Raw genomic sequence first — 16307 nt, 5'->3', positions numbered from 1 at the left:
ATAATTAAGAGGCTTATGAAAGATTTTCAATGTGCTGAGTATATTTTGTATATGGTTTTTAGAACTCGTCTATAGGTTATTTATAGATCTGCCATTAGACGCTTTTGTCTATAACGCTAACAGTTAAAGTAGGTCATAGAAATTGATTGGGGTACGCGGAACAAACTATATTTTAAAGTTTTGAGTATATTTCGTGAAATGAAAAGAATCATGTAAAAGTAAAAAAAAACAGTTGCAAATTGCAAATGGTATGCAAATTTCAATATCTTACAATAAATATTATAGGATTATTATATGTACCTATTCATAATTTAGCGTTATTAAAATAATTATAAAAATAGGTAATTCGGTGTTAAATAAAAATAGGTAATTTGTTTTTGTTTGAAAAAATACAAAGTCCACCAATTAAGTAATTACAAATTGTGAATTAACGTATTCATAACTGTATGTTTTAAATATTCAACTTTAGTAATTTACGCAGATGCCTTAAGCAACGACCCAAATAATATGTATACTTCAGAAAAATCCGACCTGTGCGATTCCGCAGAGTAGAATAGAGCGACCCCATTACACTCATGCGTATTGTCGTTGTTGTTGGACATGAGAAAATGTTGTGTTAAGCGCATCCGCAATACCAGCCTTAAGCGTCCCAAATATTTTAATGATTGATTTATTTCCTCAATAAAACTTGTAATTTACGACATAATCTATAAATGTTAAAACGTAAAAGTAACATTGACCTCTTTTTTTTAGATATGTTTGCGAATTCTAGCTGATAAGTTAAGTTTATTTTTACACAAAAAATTGATGAATATAATTTGCATACATGTACAATTACAAGTAATAATGAAATAACACGCGATCACCTATATCCATATAAGTATTTACTATTGTGGTAGGGCTTTGTGCAAGCTCACGGTAGCATGCGAAAGCGATCCCGTGGCGCTCCTCGTAAAGACGGAGAACCGCTGGTTTTAGTGGGTATTCCGATGTTGGTAGCGCACTCGCCGCCTTGGACACCGGCGAGCCCCACAAAACCCCCACTCGTCCCGTGGGGGAACCGCGTAACGCGTTTTTCGAGCGTTAAAAAAAGGGCTTTAAAGGATTTACCATTTGACTAAAAACTGTCTTGTATCTACCCAGGCAACTAGCTTTTTTTAAACTAGCCACTATATCAACTAAGCAGTTATATATATTTATTTATTATATATTTAATACAAATAAGTACTCAGTTTCCAAATATGTACCTACATATATGATTTGCTACAAAATGGAATTACTTTATATATAATAAAAATAATGGGTCAACATCAGCCCATGCCCACAACTGGTCTGGTTTCTTATATTTTTCGACCGTCACCCCCCATTTTTGTAGAGTTTTTCATATAATATACGAAATTACTACAAGATTATTTTGTTGCTGTGTGTAATATACCTACATAAGTAGTTGTATATGATAAAAACTATACGTAACAATCGTCAACAGCATCTTATTTGATTTAAAAAAAATATATATTATCATTATAGAAATAGTGATTAGGATATCTGTTTTTTTTTTAAATAATTGTTTTGGGAAAAATTATAATCGAAATCGTAATTTAAGAAAAATATATAGTATATTTTACAGGCAACATTATAGGAATTTCATTTGTAATATTATAATTAGTTTGGCTTATACAAATATCGAGAGCATATTGAGCATATGCCCAATAATTATTGATAACAAATTTTGTGATAATTCACGTTACGATTAGTCGTTATATAGATAAAATTGTTTTACGATGACTGAAAAAAACATATGTTTGAGAATATAAAAAGATATCGCTATATATATATATCGATATATCGTCGCTTTTGGACTCTACTACTTCTACTGGTGGTAGGGCTTTGTGCAAGCTCGTCTGGGTAGGTACCACCCACTCATCAGATATTCTACCGCAAAACAGCAATACTTGATATTGTTGTGTTCCGGTTTGAAGGGTGAGTGAGCCAGTGTAATTACAGGCACAAGGGACATAAAATCTTAGTTCCCAAGGTTGGTGGCGCATTGGATATGTAAGCGATGGTTGACATTTCTTACAATGCCAATGTCTAAGAGCGTTGGTGACCACTTACCATCAGGTGGCCCATATGCTCGTCCGCCTTCCTATTCTATAAAAAAAAAAAAAAAAACCACTTAACATACTGTTTCTTTTAAATGTTATAATTTTTATGATCAATATCGCCTATCTCTTTGTAACATTTCAACTCAAACTCAAAAAACGTGAACGTTTTCTGCGGTGAATTTTGAGTTTGTTCTTATAGAAAATCCCTACAAAGCGTATTAAATGTTTTATTGAGTAGTAACTTTTGGCTTTTACGTGTATTTTTATAGTTCATTTTGTAAATTTATCTATGCACTCCTGACTCGTTAAAGCTTGTTCCCCTTAAAGTAGATCGCAAGCACGGTAGGCCACACAGTAAATTGCGCATGCCACAGGACGACCCATTGGCTGTGGATGTTTGAGTATTTTAAGGCTTAAATAATAATTTAAATAAAAAAAGGAAAAATTAACAAACGCGTTTTAAATAAATTAATTAAGCGTCAACAACAATAGTATAATCGTCTATTAAAATAAGAGTTCAATTATTATTAACACTTTGTAGAAGTATAATAGTGTATGTGACGACGACGGAAGCAATGGACACCAACAGAGGATATTCAATTCGTATAAAATGAGCCATGTGGAAGTTGATTGCACGCGACTGCACCAAAGCTCGAAGCTCGCTAAACGCACTCAGTAGCGGCTCATCTGAAATACAAAATTATAATGTAAGTGAATATTAAGTCTCTTTTCTTCGAATCTGGACAGATCACAGGTACCTACTAATAGCTTTATAATCATTACTGCGTAGAAGTTATCATAGATCACACGTAATATAGTAATATATTGTGAGCAACTTTCACAATCAGATAGGACGAAAGTCCTATACGAAAGGAGAGTAATCAGGCAAAAGACCGTAGGTTGCTCATGCTGTCGCATAAAATTCGCGTACGGGAGTGTAACGTTGCCAACCACGAGCTGCTATTCAAAATACTTGAAAGAAAAACTCAATAGCTTACTGGCTTGTTCCGAGGCTCGAACCCAGAAGCTTGGTTTATTTTCATTCTTTTACTAACTTTTCTTATTTGTTGTATATTAAATGCTAAGTGCTTACTTAAATGAAACTATAATAAAATCTATCCTTTCGTCTTACCAAGATTTTTGTTGATAATCAAATGATCCAACAAACAGATTATCCTTTCTCGCTGTTTGTAAACACGTTCGCAGTGGTCAACGAGAGATGTTATAACAACAATGCATGTCATGGTTCTCCAAATTGTTGTTATCGCGTTATAGTATCCATGTGCGTAGCCTGTAACCTATAAATATTACACAGAATAGAAAGCTATGAACATATCTGTTTGGTTAGACTGCAGCTTATAATTTAAGTAAAAATATTTTACAAACCTGCGATCCAATAAAAAGAAGAACGGTTAAATTAGTAAATCGAACCAAATCGATCAGTAAACTTAAGCTGTTCATTAAGATCTGAAAAAAAAATGATAAGGTATATTTTTTATGTTAAAAAAGGCGGCATTATTGCAAAGAGCAATCTCTTTCACGCAACCATAGGACAGTTGTGTTGCGGTTCAAGTGTATAATATATGTGTATATGTATAAAAGGTCCCAAGGTTAATCGCAATTAAAAATCTCATCTTGAAGAAAATCTCCAGCTCTATAACAATAGCCCGAACAGCTCTTTTTATATATAATTGCAGTTTCAATACAGTCAAATATTTCCTACCAAGTGGGATATCATAGACCGTGAACCTACAAAATTAACTTATCGAGCAGCATCAACATCTGCTGAGCGAAACAAACATTACACATTTTAATGGTTAAAAATAAATTATTTTGTGCAAGTCAATTTTTTCTTAGAAAACTTAAAATCTTACTCAAATTTTAAACTAATGATAGCATCAGCAATACTGTCAGTATAACAAATGTATGTAGAAATATGATTCATCTATATATTTTTTATAAAAATAGAAAAGGATGTAAAATCAATTTATGTAGAACGTTAACTTTTTTTAGAGCATTAAATTTGCGAAACGTGTTAAGTAAACTCTTTGATTTATTCATAAGGCAATGAGATCAAAATTATTATTTTTAAACACAATATTAAACATTATTGTGTGATAATCAAATGAATGCTTTTGATAATTCATACATAGATTTATCTAATTATTTATCAGTTATATAATAGTTACTCTATCACATACCGGTCATGTTAAAGTTATAATGGCTTGATATGCATGAGATAAGTTCGTGTGATGTTTTATTATAATTATCAAGGCTTATACAATGAGTTCTGAAGTTCTAATATTCGAAAATTATGGAACTTTACTAATTATAATTTATAATTTAACTATTAGTCAAAATTGTTTTAACTTAAACGAAGAACTCTTAGTAAGGTATATTAATAAATATATAATAGCTTGAAAATGTAATAAAATACTTCAATGTGCCTTGATAAAAAAGGAATTATTTTGGTATCTCTATATATATAATGGTCTCTTCTCGTTTCTCGTGATATTTGAAATACTGAGATAAACAAATTCGTTATTACTATCGAGAAAAATTTGGTCCTCTACACTCGCAACGCTGCCTTCACTCCCTTTGTCACGGGACTAAAAACTAATTTTAAAAGCTGGTAAAATCTTTTAATTTTTATATACTTCGGTCGTGCTGTAGTCCGGTACTAGTAATTATTATCAAGAATTGATAATAAAGCTTGAAATATTATTGCAAATTGAAGTTTGTTTTTCTGGTGCATTTTATAATGGTCTGGTATATGCATACGTCCTTAAATATATTTTTGGTTATTATATATAAAATAATTACCCTCATTCCATACATCTTGTTGATAAAAGTTACTTGTTCAGTCAACAACAAGTAACACCTACTCAATCGCCTTACTTGCTGTCGATCTAGACACGAAACAATGCTAATTGAGAGGAACTTTGGTTTACCACTTTCTCTTGATCCCTCATGATAAAACCAATCTCTCTTAGTGATGTCTTCGTTCATACCTGGAGCACTTTCTGTAGCACTAGAACAATCTTTGACTATTTCAGCTAAAGCTCGAAGTCTACATTCCACCTGCATCACGTTAACAGTTAGATCTAGATTCGTAAGTATCTTTATTAATATGTAGATGTATGCAATAGAATATGCTGTGGTTACAGTAAATCCAAAGCCATTCGCCCAAATAAAGTAATCAAAGGAACTATTTAACAGCCACATGAACAAGTAAAAGATCATGATCTTGATAAGCCTCCGTCTTATTGAATTATAGAAGTCGGTACCGAGAAAGCCGTCAATAAAGGCGTATTGCTTTATATATTCAAAACACATCTCTGCTCCATATTTATAAACAAAATATAAATCTACTATATATTGAAATACGTCATAAATCATTTGAACTACATCAGTGTAACGAACAGATTTTGTTATATTTGTATTAACAAATGTCAATTTATAATACAACGTCAGCATATTAATACAAGCGAGGATGGTAGCTGGTATGGAAATTTTAATGATTTTTAAATATGGATTTTTATATTTTTTTCTTTCACTATTAATACAAAATATTTTAAGAAGCCAATTAATCGGAGTATATACGTTACATATTTCCTGTATATAGTCTTTATATTTAACATCATTCACTTGCATTATAATAACTTTTTAATAATACAAACTCTGTGTTTCAAAGATGTGATGTATTCAGAGTACACATGAAAATACTTAATAAATATGAATATTGCTTACCTATTCCATGTTAACTTCGTTTACAATAAATTAAATGAGCTTACACGTGCGTGTGTAAGCATTATAATGGAGTATTGTACAGCGTGTCATATTTATTTCATTATGTCTTCGTCTTTTTTTTAAAGAATAGGTAACGGTAGATAATAGGTAAGATTTTTTTTTGAGAAGCCTATTGATATTTAAAAATAGTTTTGTTTTTGACTTTATCCTACAAGAAAGTGTACAAAGAAATTTGACCTTTTCCTTTTTTTAGTACGCTTACTGACTATTTCTTATTATAAGAAAGATATGAAAAGATAAAGATAAGGCATCGCTTATATTCAAGGATCGGCGATTGTCAAGTGAATTCAAATTAGAATATTAATGTAGTAAACATTAGTTGAAGTAGGTGGGCAGATGAAGCATTTGTCGATTTGTTTTTTTGGAGACATTGAAAATCAAATTAATATACCTACCTAATATGATTTGATTAACACATATTTGTTTGAAATATGAGATAATATTATCAGATGTAATTACGTGATAAATGCTTGTCATGTTCTTAACCTTTCCTTTAAGTCATTAATAAGTTCAAAACTTAGAGCAAGTTTTATATTTCAGATCGATTTTTTGACGGTTGGAAAACAGTGTCAATATAGAGTCCTAGATTCTCTTAAAAAAACTTCCTGAAGCTTAGATTGTGAATATTATATATATATATAAATATATATATATATATATATATATATATATATATATATATATATATATATATATATATATATATATTGCCAAATTATACAGTTTACGAACATCACTATTCCCAAAATCGTTACAGAAATGATTGTACAGTTATTACTATATGCATGAACCTCAATCTAAGTCATTTTTTTTATTTATTATTTTAGTCAAATTTAAAATAGTCCCTCCCGATTCCCACCCGACGCAAAGCTGCCCATATTACAGGCTGCATTTCCGCGTTGTACTAATTCCCAAAATATATTGTTTTAAGTCTGTCATTTTGAATATTTTGCGGGTAATTAGTTAAACAATGCCGTGGCTTCTTCTTTCGACTAAAAAGCTGCTAAACAACGTTTATAAGTAAGGCCGATAGTTTATATTTTGAATTTCATACATGAAACTGACATACATAAATTATAAATATTGTACAATTTATACAAAACTCCTTTGTAAATATTTGCTTAAAATAATTATTGAGTGACAGAGATTTGCTAATTTTCCTGGTATACCATGTGTTTTTCTTGTAGTCAATAAATACAAAATGTAAAATTAACGTGTTCTTTCTTACTAACAAACTGACATAATTTGACAAAATAATTGGCGAATATATATTTTAATATTTTTAGAGCATCCTAAATTGCCTTTAAAATATAAAATGTTTATTAAAGCATCGGTAGAAGGGGTGGCAGTTAATAGACAAACATCAATTCATCGCTTAAATTTTTAATAAAGTAATATCATTACAATTTAAAAGCTTTTTATTTAATGAATTGCCAGTGCTTCAGAATGACTGTACGAAGTGATAGCGTTTACACTAGCGTTAAAATATTTCCAGGATTACAAGTACCTATTTAGTTTGTGTAAATATTTTATGCCTGTATTATAAAAAAAATGGCATGTCATTTTAATGTCAAGATGACCGGATATTTATGATTTCTACAAAAGGACACGTATTTTGCGTGTCTTTCCACAATCACTTAGTATCTATTTGGTACCTAAACATACAATTTTATAAGATCAAAGACACAAAGACTACCTCCAAAAAAAAATCGAGTAAGTTTCACTAAAAACACACAACGCCTTTCCACATATGGGCTCCCCTTATGTGAAAATCAAAAATGGTCGGTCATCTTGACGTCGAATGACACGCCATTTTTTTTTATAATAACAGGTAGCAAATATTTAAAAAAATGTATTAAATAGTACAAAATAGGTACTGAATCATGGTAATATTTTAACGCTGATCTATCACTCTTTACAGTCATTCTAACTTCAACATTGCCAACTATCTTTTTGTATGAGCGTTAATAATTGAATGGAAAGTTAGGTACATATAAATTATAAAATAAACTAAAGATTTTTTTTGCAATGCTATAATGTCAGCAATGAAGAAAACAGAAAATTGGTGCATAGATACCTATGCAGTTGGTGATTTTTTTATGGTTATGTCAAGGAGTAGAATAGTTAGACGTGGAACCGTAATAAACAAACATCTCGACAACTCGACAAAAGTAGAGGCTAAAAAAATATTAAATGTAAATTCAGTTTCAATTTGTACCACACGCAGTGAGCAGTGACAGCATGCAAAGTAAATGTCGACATATTTTGTTAATGAGTTTTACACTCGATAATAAGGCGTGGCTCGATGTGGTATTTTAATTTGAAATGAAATCATAAAAATAAATATTATATTTAATATGTCAAAAGATATATAATAATATTTAAATAAAACAATAATAATTGCTTTTTCACATAAAGTCCTTCGTGTGCTCAAAACAGGATAACTTTCAGCATCAGCTAAATTATTGCTCCTCAATTCTCTGTCAATTTCTAATACAAAATCATGTAAATCTCAAAGAAGATTATAGTCCTTTTAGTAGTTTGATCATCTACTGTATGGAGAATTATTTTTGCAATAATTGTAGTTGTTCATGGCGACAATAAAGGATGCAGCTGTCGAGGTTTTGACTGTTGGACTCTGCTGCCATATCACACCAAATAAGTTGAAGTGTTTAAATTTAATTCGTTGACTCCAAATGTCTCGTAATGATTATATATAAGAATTAATATTTTTACTTATTATTTCTAAATAATAATAATTTTATCAAGTCGATACAATATGCTTTTTATAAGATTAATTGTCTTCTAATATTTAACGAAACACGTAAACTGGTAATTTTATGAATAAATTGTTTTTCAAATCAAATAAATTGTTGACTGTATCTGTAAAATTTAAGATAAGTAGGTATTGCAGTACATAGATGTAATAATAATTATGTATATATTATGTGTAAGGTTTATTTTTAAATTGAAATTTTTAGAGTATCTACGATTTCAGCCCAGGAATGTGACTATGATTAATAAATATCAATAAAAACGATCTAATACGAAGTAAAATCGACATCAAAATAATACTGGTATGAGTGTATACACTCTTTTTTACTAAACTTTGTCTAAACTACAGTTTCGTTTATATTATAGTTGTTCGAAGTATGAAGTGCAGAAAGTACTATTACTATTTCTAAATTATAACATTATTCAAATTTATAAATCCTAATTAATAAACTCATAAATGTTTATTTCAGGTAGGTTCTCTTACATACAGTAGCGCCATTCTACAATTTATTGTACCCTTATACCGAACATTACGCAAAGCATTTTTTCAAGTGACGACCCATGATACTTTTACACATTATAGCTGTTGGAAGTAATACCCTTTGCTTAAGATGCTGCCATATCAAAAGCGTATTTTTATTTAAGAATGTAAAATTTTCTAATTGTTTTCATTAATTGTTATGCATTTTCTGAAATACGTTTCCTTAACATTGGTTTCCTAGGAATGCGGTGCTGCCACATAGTGGAAGCTATCTAACGGATGTAAAAAGATGGCAGCGAAAATGGCGGCACAGTTATTTGACATTACGGTGTGTAAAAAGGTCTTGAAATAAAACATTTTTTTGTTATTGAAAATGTTTCAGTGATAGCTAAATAGTGATCGCTAAATAATATCACTAATATTTAAAAAAATCTTAATATTAAGTCCAAGAAAAAAAAACAATTTGACAATTACAAGGCTGTATAGTGCCTACACTTTGCCTTGGTAGGAATGAAACGAAAAAATTAAACTAAAAATGACAATTACATTGACAATCATAAACCAATCAATTATAAATCAACTTATATTTACGTAAATATTTATTCGTATAGGCCTATTTAACATTGATATTTACGGCTTTTTATATTAAAAATTGATTAATTATTATTATATTGCTCTATGTCTTTGAAATATTAAAATTATTTATAAATAAGAAAGTTATTGGTAAGTACTAAACAGTAAACACCCAAAATTCCGTTTGTTATAATAAGATAAGCAGGTTTTAGAGAATTTTGTTATTTTATTAGTATTATTCTGTTTCAGCTTTGTTTAAAATGGGTGGTTGCCGATGTACGTATCGCAATTGTACAGTAAAAACGGATGGAAAGACACATATGTTTCATTATCCTGTGTTTGAGAAAGTAAGATGCCACCAGTGGCTTGTTAATGCGCAAAGACTGGAGTTTCTTGACCTTAAAGTGTCCCAATTAAAAAATAGAGTGGTCTGTCAACATCACTTTAAGGAGGAAAACTTTATGAACTATAAGGTATAGATAATCTTTTATTTGATAAATAATTAAGGCATGTATACATTAAAAGTAAAAAGCATTTCCTTTTAAAAAAAATTCGGGTTGGCATTAAACATTTGCATCTTGAATTTGGGTTGTTTTTTAGGGGTTGGTTGGCCCTTTCAAATGACACCCCCCCCACCCGCCAAGACACATAGTTTTTTTATATGAGTATGAAGTTACTTGTAACAGGATATTATTTGTTTACATGTGCATTTTTAAAGTTCTAGAATATGTTTTTTTTGTTTTAATTCTATTAAAATGAAGCCAAAACTCAGTTTAGGGTACCTGAATGATGACTCATCAAATTCCTAGAGCAAAGACGTAAAGGTTTGATGTTGAGCAGTAGGAGTCGAATCGGCTGCTGTTCACTAGTCTGTCTATACATTTATTAGACAAAATATTCATATTCTAGAACTTTGAAAATGCACATGTAAATGCAAAATATTGTTCCGTTATTCTAGAACTTTAAAAATGCCTGTGAATGCAAAAGGATGTACAATTGCATGTAAATTCAAACTCATATAAAAAAACTACAAGTCTCCGTGGGTTGAGGAGTAATGTTTGAAAGAGGCAACCAACCCCTATAAAAACAAGCTCTTATCAGCCACAAATTCGAGATGCGAATTCCCCCTTGACTTAGGAGTTTTTATAAAGGAGAAATATTTCCCCTTTGTGTAATCTTTGTACCTTTTTAAAAAACATTTTGTCTCTGTCTATCATAACTCTTGTTCTGAAGCCCAACAACCCGAGTTGTTTTGACATGACAAGAACATATATGTATCAAGTAAAATATGACAGGCGGTAAATGTTTGCCTGGGTTTAACATTAAAATCTTTGGTAAAAAATGTAAATGTTTTAACTGCTGTGGCTAACTCTGTTATAAATGTATACATTTAATGCCCTAACAACTTTATGTCTAGCTCTCTTACCAGTTGCAAATCTGTTACCTGTTATTATTAAAAGATAGCTTATTTTTATAACCATGTAAGAAGTGTTCCATTTCTTAAATACAAAAATTTATGCCTGTTTTTATGTGTTCTTTGAATTCAGGAATTGTTTATTGGCATTTATATTAAAGTATCTGACATAATACTGTTAATATACAATTGATGATATGCGAGTTGTATCAAATTTGTTTATTCAAATAAATTAATCTGTTTAAACTATGTGCCGGCATGTGTATGTTAGCTTGTTTTTTATATAATATACTTATTTTACAGTACAGTAATAGCCTATTAATGTCCCACTGCTGGGCTAAGGCCTCCTTTCCCTTTTTGAGGAGAAGGTTTAGAGCTTATTCCACCACGCTGCTCCAATGCGTGTTGGTAGAATACACATGTGGCAGAATTTCAATGAAATTAGACACATGCAGGTTCCCTCACGATGTTTTCCTTCACTGTCAAGCACGAGATGAATTATAAACACAAATTAAGCACATGAAAATTCAGTGGTGCAGGCCTGGGTTTGAACCCACGATCATCGGTTAAGATTCACGCGTTCTAACCACTAGGCCATCTCGACTCTTACTATATTATATTATTATACTTATTTTAGGAGTTTAATTATTATTTTTTTATTTCACAGAAAGACAAGCTAACATTTGATGCTATACCTACAGAAAATGGACCGTTTTGTGATCCCAGTAAATTTGTGAATTCATCTCAAGAGACGACCAAATCATACCATAATCTTATACATTTAGAAGATATTGAAAATGAAGTTATTTTTAATGATAAGAAAGCTAATTTTTCATTAAAATATGGAGATTTTCTCACAAATGGTGAGGTGATGGATTCCTCATCAAGATATCGTACTGACAATATTAATATCTCAAAAGAGAACGCTAATAAAATTTCAAAACCTACATTTTGTTCAAAAAGCGAACAAGAAATTAACCAACAACTATTTAAACCACGTTTCACTACATTGGCATTACCTTCAAAAAATGTGAATAAAATTCAGCCACAACCTATGTTAATAGTTCCACCGTACACTGACATGAGCCTTGATATTGAGGGAGGCAAAGAAATTATCCAAGAGCAAGGTCCTATAAATATCTATGAGCAATATCCTTCAACTTACAAAAATAATTCACAAAATAGCTTACTACAATTAAACACTCAAAATCCATCTACTCATCCAACTCCATCTCAAAATAATAATGAAGGTTTAGTAAAAAAAGAACCCAAGGTTAGGATTTTGTCTGAAAAGAAAATACAAATTCTAGGGCCAATTCCGGTCACGGGTAAACTAGAAAAGGTGCCACATTCTATTACCATAAATATCCCTAATAGAAAGAGAGAAGAAAATATGAGTGACAAAAAATGCCCAAACAATTCGTATGTTACAAACCCATCTGATAAATTGAAAATTTTAGAAGTTCTAGATGTAGAGTTCCAAGGGACACCAAAAGATACTGTAGCTGCAGCTGAAGTTCCTAGACCAAAGCCAATAGAAACAGATGTGAATAACATCCCAACATCTCAACTGTTACCAAAAACTCCACAAATCAAAAATAAAATTAAATCAGAAAGAAGTGCAGCTATTGAAAAAAAGAGACAGTTTAATATGAGGATGAAAGATATATTAGAGACATGTCTTGATAAATTAGATGATTCAATAAAAGTTACTGATAAAAATACACCACCCGTTGTGGCATCTAGCAAGTCATTAATAAAGCAAACTCAACCACAAGTTGAAAAGTCAACAGATCAACAAGTCGGCACACATCTTGCCAAAGAACAATCTTTACCGAATGCACAAGAATACACTATTGCATATTTAGATGCTAGAATGAAATCAATGGAAAGAGCTCTGTTAAACAAAATAGAACAAAACTCACAGAGAATTTTAGAATTAAAAGATTCATTTGGAAATATAAAAACCTGTAAGGAACCCAATGACAAAAGGAATGTGGGTGTACAAACAAATGTCAATGAAGATTGCTATAAGAAGTTTCTTTATCAGGAAATATCTCAATATTTAAGTCCAGATTCGAATAGCTTAATATATGAAGAACTCTTCATCGACAAATATTCCGTAGGTGATACGAGTACACAAAGAAAAAGGCGAAAGAAATATATATAGTCGTTATTACATAAAATATTGAGTTGTATGTACAATAAATGTTTCTATGAAATAAACTATAATATTATACACATAAATTAGCTTGGAGACGTAATTGTATTTTTTTAAAACTTAGTATTGTAGCTCGTGAGACTTAAATCTAATAATTTTAGTATTTGATTTCAATAAGAGCAAAATGAGTTAGGTAGTAAATGATATTTAACAATTGAAGTGACATTCAAATACAGTTTTAACTATCTGTTTTTATAGACCCAATTTATTATGTATGTGTATACATGCATAATAAAAACAAATTTAAGATAACCGTTAACGACTTAACCTCCAACTAAGGCCCCTCACTGAGTTCCCCGCAATCGCATCGCTGGCCGCCACAATAACTATTTTTGTAGCGTGAAAGTTTTTATTTTACGATGACTCCTTAGATATCTATTTTAATTACATAGTGTAAAGCACAATTATGTACTAAATGTAATACATAAGATAATAAAAATATGTATTCATATAAATATTAACACCTCATCGATTGAAAAACTTCGCAAATATTTCATTATTTTTGAACAAAAATAACATAACAGTTTACTAATCCTTTGGGCTATGTCGATAACTTTGGTTCTCTGTCGGATCACCACATTTGGGACTCGATCCTTCAGAGAAACTCTGAGCAGGAGTGGAGAGGGCTACTCTATAGCTCGCTGAGCGACCTTAAAATGGTGTACCAAACACACTAACAGTGTCCACGTCTCGGCTCCGTAAGTCAAAACCGGTAAGACGCACTCGTTGAAGACTTAAGTCTTAAAGCATTGCGGTATTCGTGACGAAAAGACCCGACCAAGTTTCCTATACGGTGCCCAGCTCAGCCGTATTCTTCTATGTGCTTCCTTCTCAAAGTTGTTTCGACTCAACTGCAAAGTTTGCCCAAGGTATACATATTCCTGAATAACTTCGAGAGGAACTCCGTTAAGAGTTATCGGTTCCGGGTTGACGTGTTCATTGAACATTATCTTGGTTTTGTCCAAGTTAATCCGGAAATCAATTTGAGCAGAAGAATCAGCCAGGCTGCTCAGCATATACTGAGGTCCTGCACGGTTTCTGCCACGATGACTATATCGTCTGCAAATCTCAAGTATGAAAGGTACTCGTCGTTTACGTTTATGCCCCGCCCTTCTCAGTGCAGCGTCTTGAACATATCCTCTAATGCATTAGTAAACAATTTCGGGGAAATGACATCCCCTTGTCAGTGTCAGCAGTCTAACCCTATCCTCCTTGATGCATGAGGATAGGGTTAGACTGCTGATTTTGTATTTTGACGGTCATAACAGCAGCGTCATGCAGACCTTTCAGCACTTGGATGTATAGCCAATCGGCTGAATCTCGTCAAGTCTACGCGCGAGACGATTCATGATTACCCTGGAAAACAGTTATAGACATGACTCAAGAGGAAAGTAGGTCGGTAGTTCTTCTATAAGGTTTTGTCTCCTTTTTTGAGGAACATTACGAAACAACAACACACAACACAAAGGCATGGAACACTTGTTCCATGCCTTTGGAGCTCTCCCCGAAAAGATGACAGAAATAAATATGCGTTGGAGCTGCGCTAGAAATGGCTTTCCAGCTGCCTTTATACGCTCCGTCGTAATTCCATCTTCCCCAAAGGCTTTTCCATTTTTAAGCTGCCCCAAGGCCATCACGCTTTCGTCTTGGCTGACTTCTAGCAGCTTGGCTGACTTACAGCAGCAGTAAGGTGGGTTAAAGTGGCTTTAGGATCTTTAGGGTCAGGTTGGGGACGAGACGCTTCTGATGTATACAGTTTACCGTAGAAGTCCTGTACTTCTTTAAAATTCTCGAGCTCAGAAGCAACGACTTTTCCCTTTGAAGTGGTCAACTTCGTCAGATGGCTTCGACCTAGCTGTTGTACGAAGACTTTTGACCCCCGATTTCGCTCGATCCCTTCTTTTATAATGCGTGTATTGGAGTTTCGGAGGTCACGTCTTACTAGCTTAGGTATTATCTTATTCAGATCTGATGAAATGACTGTAGGGTTTTCGCGTTGTTTCCGCATTAGCTCTAGAGACTCTCCCGAAAGCTTGGACCTCTTACCGGTGTTTTGCGCTTGATAGAATTTCGTCGAAATTTCTGGACGATGTTAACGTCGATGTTGGTTTCCAAGGCAGCGAACCGGTTCTCCAGTTTTAACTGAAATGTATTAGACTGAACCACGATTTGGAGCAGTTTTGGCCGGAGCGTAGACCTCATTAGACGAACGCGTTCAAACTTGTAGTCAATGTTTAGAGTGCCTCGTACGAGTCGGTGATCACTACCTGTATTGAACCTCGTGATCACGGAGACATCTCTAAATATTCGCCTCTTGTCCATTATAATGAAGTCAATCTCGTTTTTAATCATAGCGTCTGGGCTTCGTCACGTCCACTTCCGTTGAGGCTGTTTCTTAAAGAAAGAGTTCATCAAAAACAGTACCTTTTTCTCCAGAACGTTGACGAGCATTTGCCCCCTATGATTCCTGCTTTCAAATCCGTGTTGTTCTACTACCGATTCGTTGCTAGTATGTACTCCCACTTTAACGTCACCCATGACAACATTGAAGTGGGCATGTTAGGTGGTGTGTAGTGCCTTAGAAATGTCTTCGCACATTTCCTCTACATTATCATCCGGGTGTGTTGAAGTCGGTGCGTATACTTGGAATTTTACCTTAGAAGATAGATATCGAGGATTTTTTGAAGACTTTTTTAGTACATTGCTTTTATGTATTTCCTAAGGTTAACGTTTGCTCTGTAAGCGTGCGAAAACAGTTTCGTGCAAAATCGTCACATTAAATCTTTTCCCAGTTATATAATTATAAAATAATTATGAAGCATTCATATTGATAGTGAATTTTTTTTGCGACGTACGTTTTTACTATCACCTATATATTTTATTATGAACTAATTAGTAAGAAAAGAATAATAAACAAAAGCTAATGAC

The 16307-nt window shown here is 32.3% G+C and overlaps 2 protein-coding genes across 2 annotated transcripts; one reads left to right on the top strand and one right to left on the bottom strand.

The window, feature by feature from the left end:
* Window positions 1–2622: 2622 nt before the first annotated feature.
* LOC126773933 (uncharacterized) lies at window positions 2623–5759 on the bottom strand. Its single transcript, XM_050495192.1, has 5 exons — window positions 5714–5759; window positions 4929–5605; window positions 3492–3572; window positions 3238–3403; window positions 2623–2792 (listed from the first exon to the last, which is right to left on the bottom strand). The coding sequence occupies exons 1-5, from the start codon at window positions 5757–5759 to the stop codon at window positions 2623–2625; spliced, it is 1140 nt and encodes a 379-aa protein (XP_050351149.1).
* Window positions 5760–9748: 3989 nt separating this feature from the next.
* LOC126773622 (uncharacterized) lies at window positions 9749–14570 on the top strand. Its single transcript, XM_050494606.1, has 3 exons — window positions 9749–9894; window positions 9994–10217; window positions 11826–14570. Exons 2-3 carry the CDS (start codon window positions 10005–10007, stop codon window positions 13326–13328), a joined length of 1716 nt encoding a protein of 571 aa, XP_050350563.1. The 5' UTR covers window positions 9749–9894; window positions 9994–10004; the 3' UTR covers window positions 13329–14570.
* The last annotated feature ends 1737 nt before the right edge of the window (window positions 14571–16307 follow it).

Source organism: Nymphalis io, chromosome 15 (assembly GCF_905147045.1).
Source record: "Nymphalis io chromosome 15, ilAglIoxx1.1, whole genome shotgun sequence".
Taxonomy (NCBI): domain Eukaryota; kingdom Metazoa; phylum Arthropoda; class Insecta; order Lepidoptera; family Nymphalidae; genus Nymphalis; species Nymphalis io.
Note: the sequence above shows the minus strand (reverse complement) of the source record. Positions and strands in the feature narration are given on the sequence as shown.

What these genes read in the sequence shown, in the direction of transcription:
- LOC126773622 (XM_050494606.1), top strand. Translation starts at nt 10,005, where the DNA reads ATGGGTGGTTGCCGATGTACGTATCGCAATTGTACAGTAAAAACGGAT. An exon ending in AAAACTTTATGAACTATAAG is followed by an intron (nt 10,218 to 11,825) that starts GTATAGATAATC and finishes TTTATTTCACAG; the next exon opens with AAAGACAAGCTAACATTTGA.
- LOC126773933 (XM_050495192.1), bottom strand. Translation starts at nt 5,759, where the DNA reads ATGCAAGTGAATGATGTTAAATATAAAGACTATATACAGGAAATAT. An exon ending in AGACTATATACAGGAAATAT is followed by an intron (nt 5,606 to 5,713) that starts GTAACGTATATA and finishes TTTCCATACCAG; the next exon opens with CTACCATCCTCGCTTGTATT. An exon ending in GATTATCAACAAAAATCTTG is followed by an intron (nt 2,793 to 3,237) that starts GTAAGACGAAAG and finishes TTTGTATTTCAG; the next exon opens with ATGAGCCGCTACTGAGTGCG.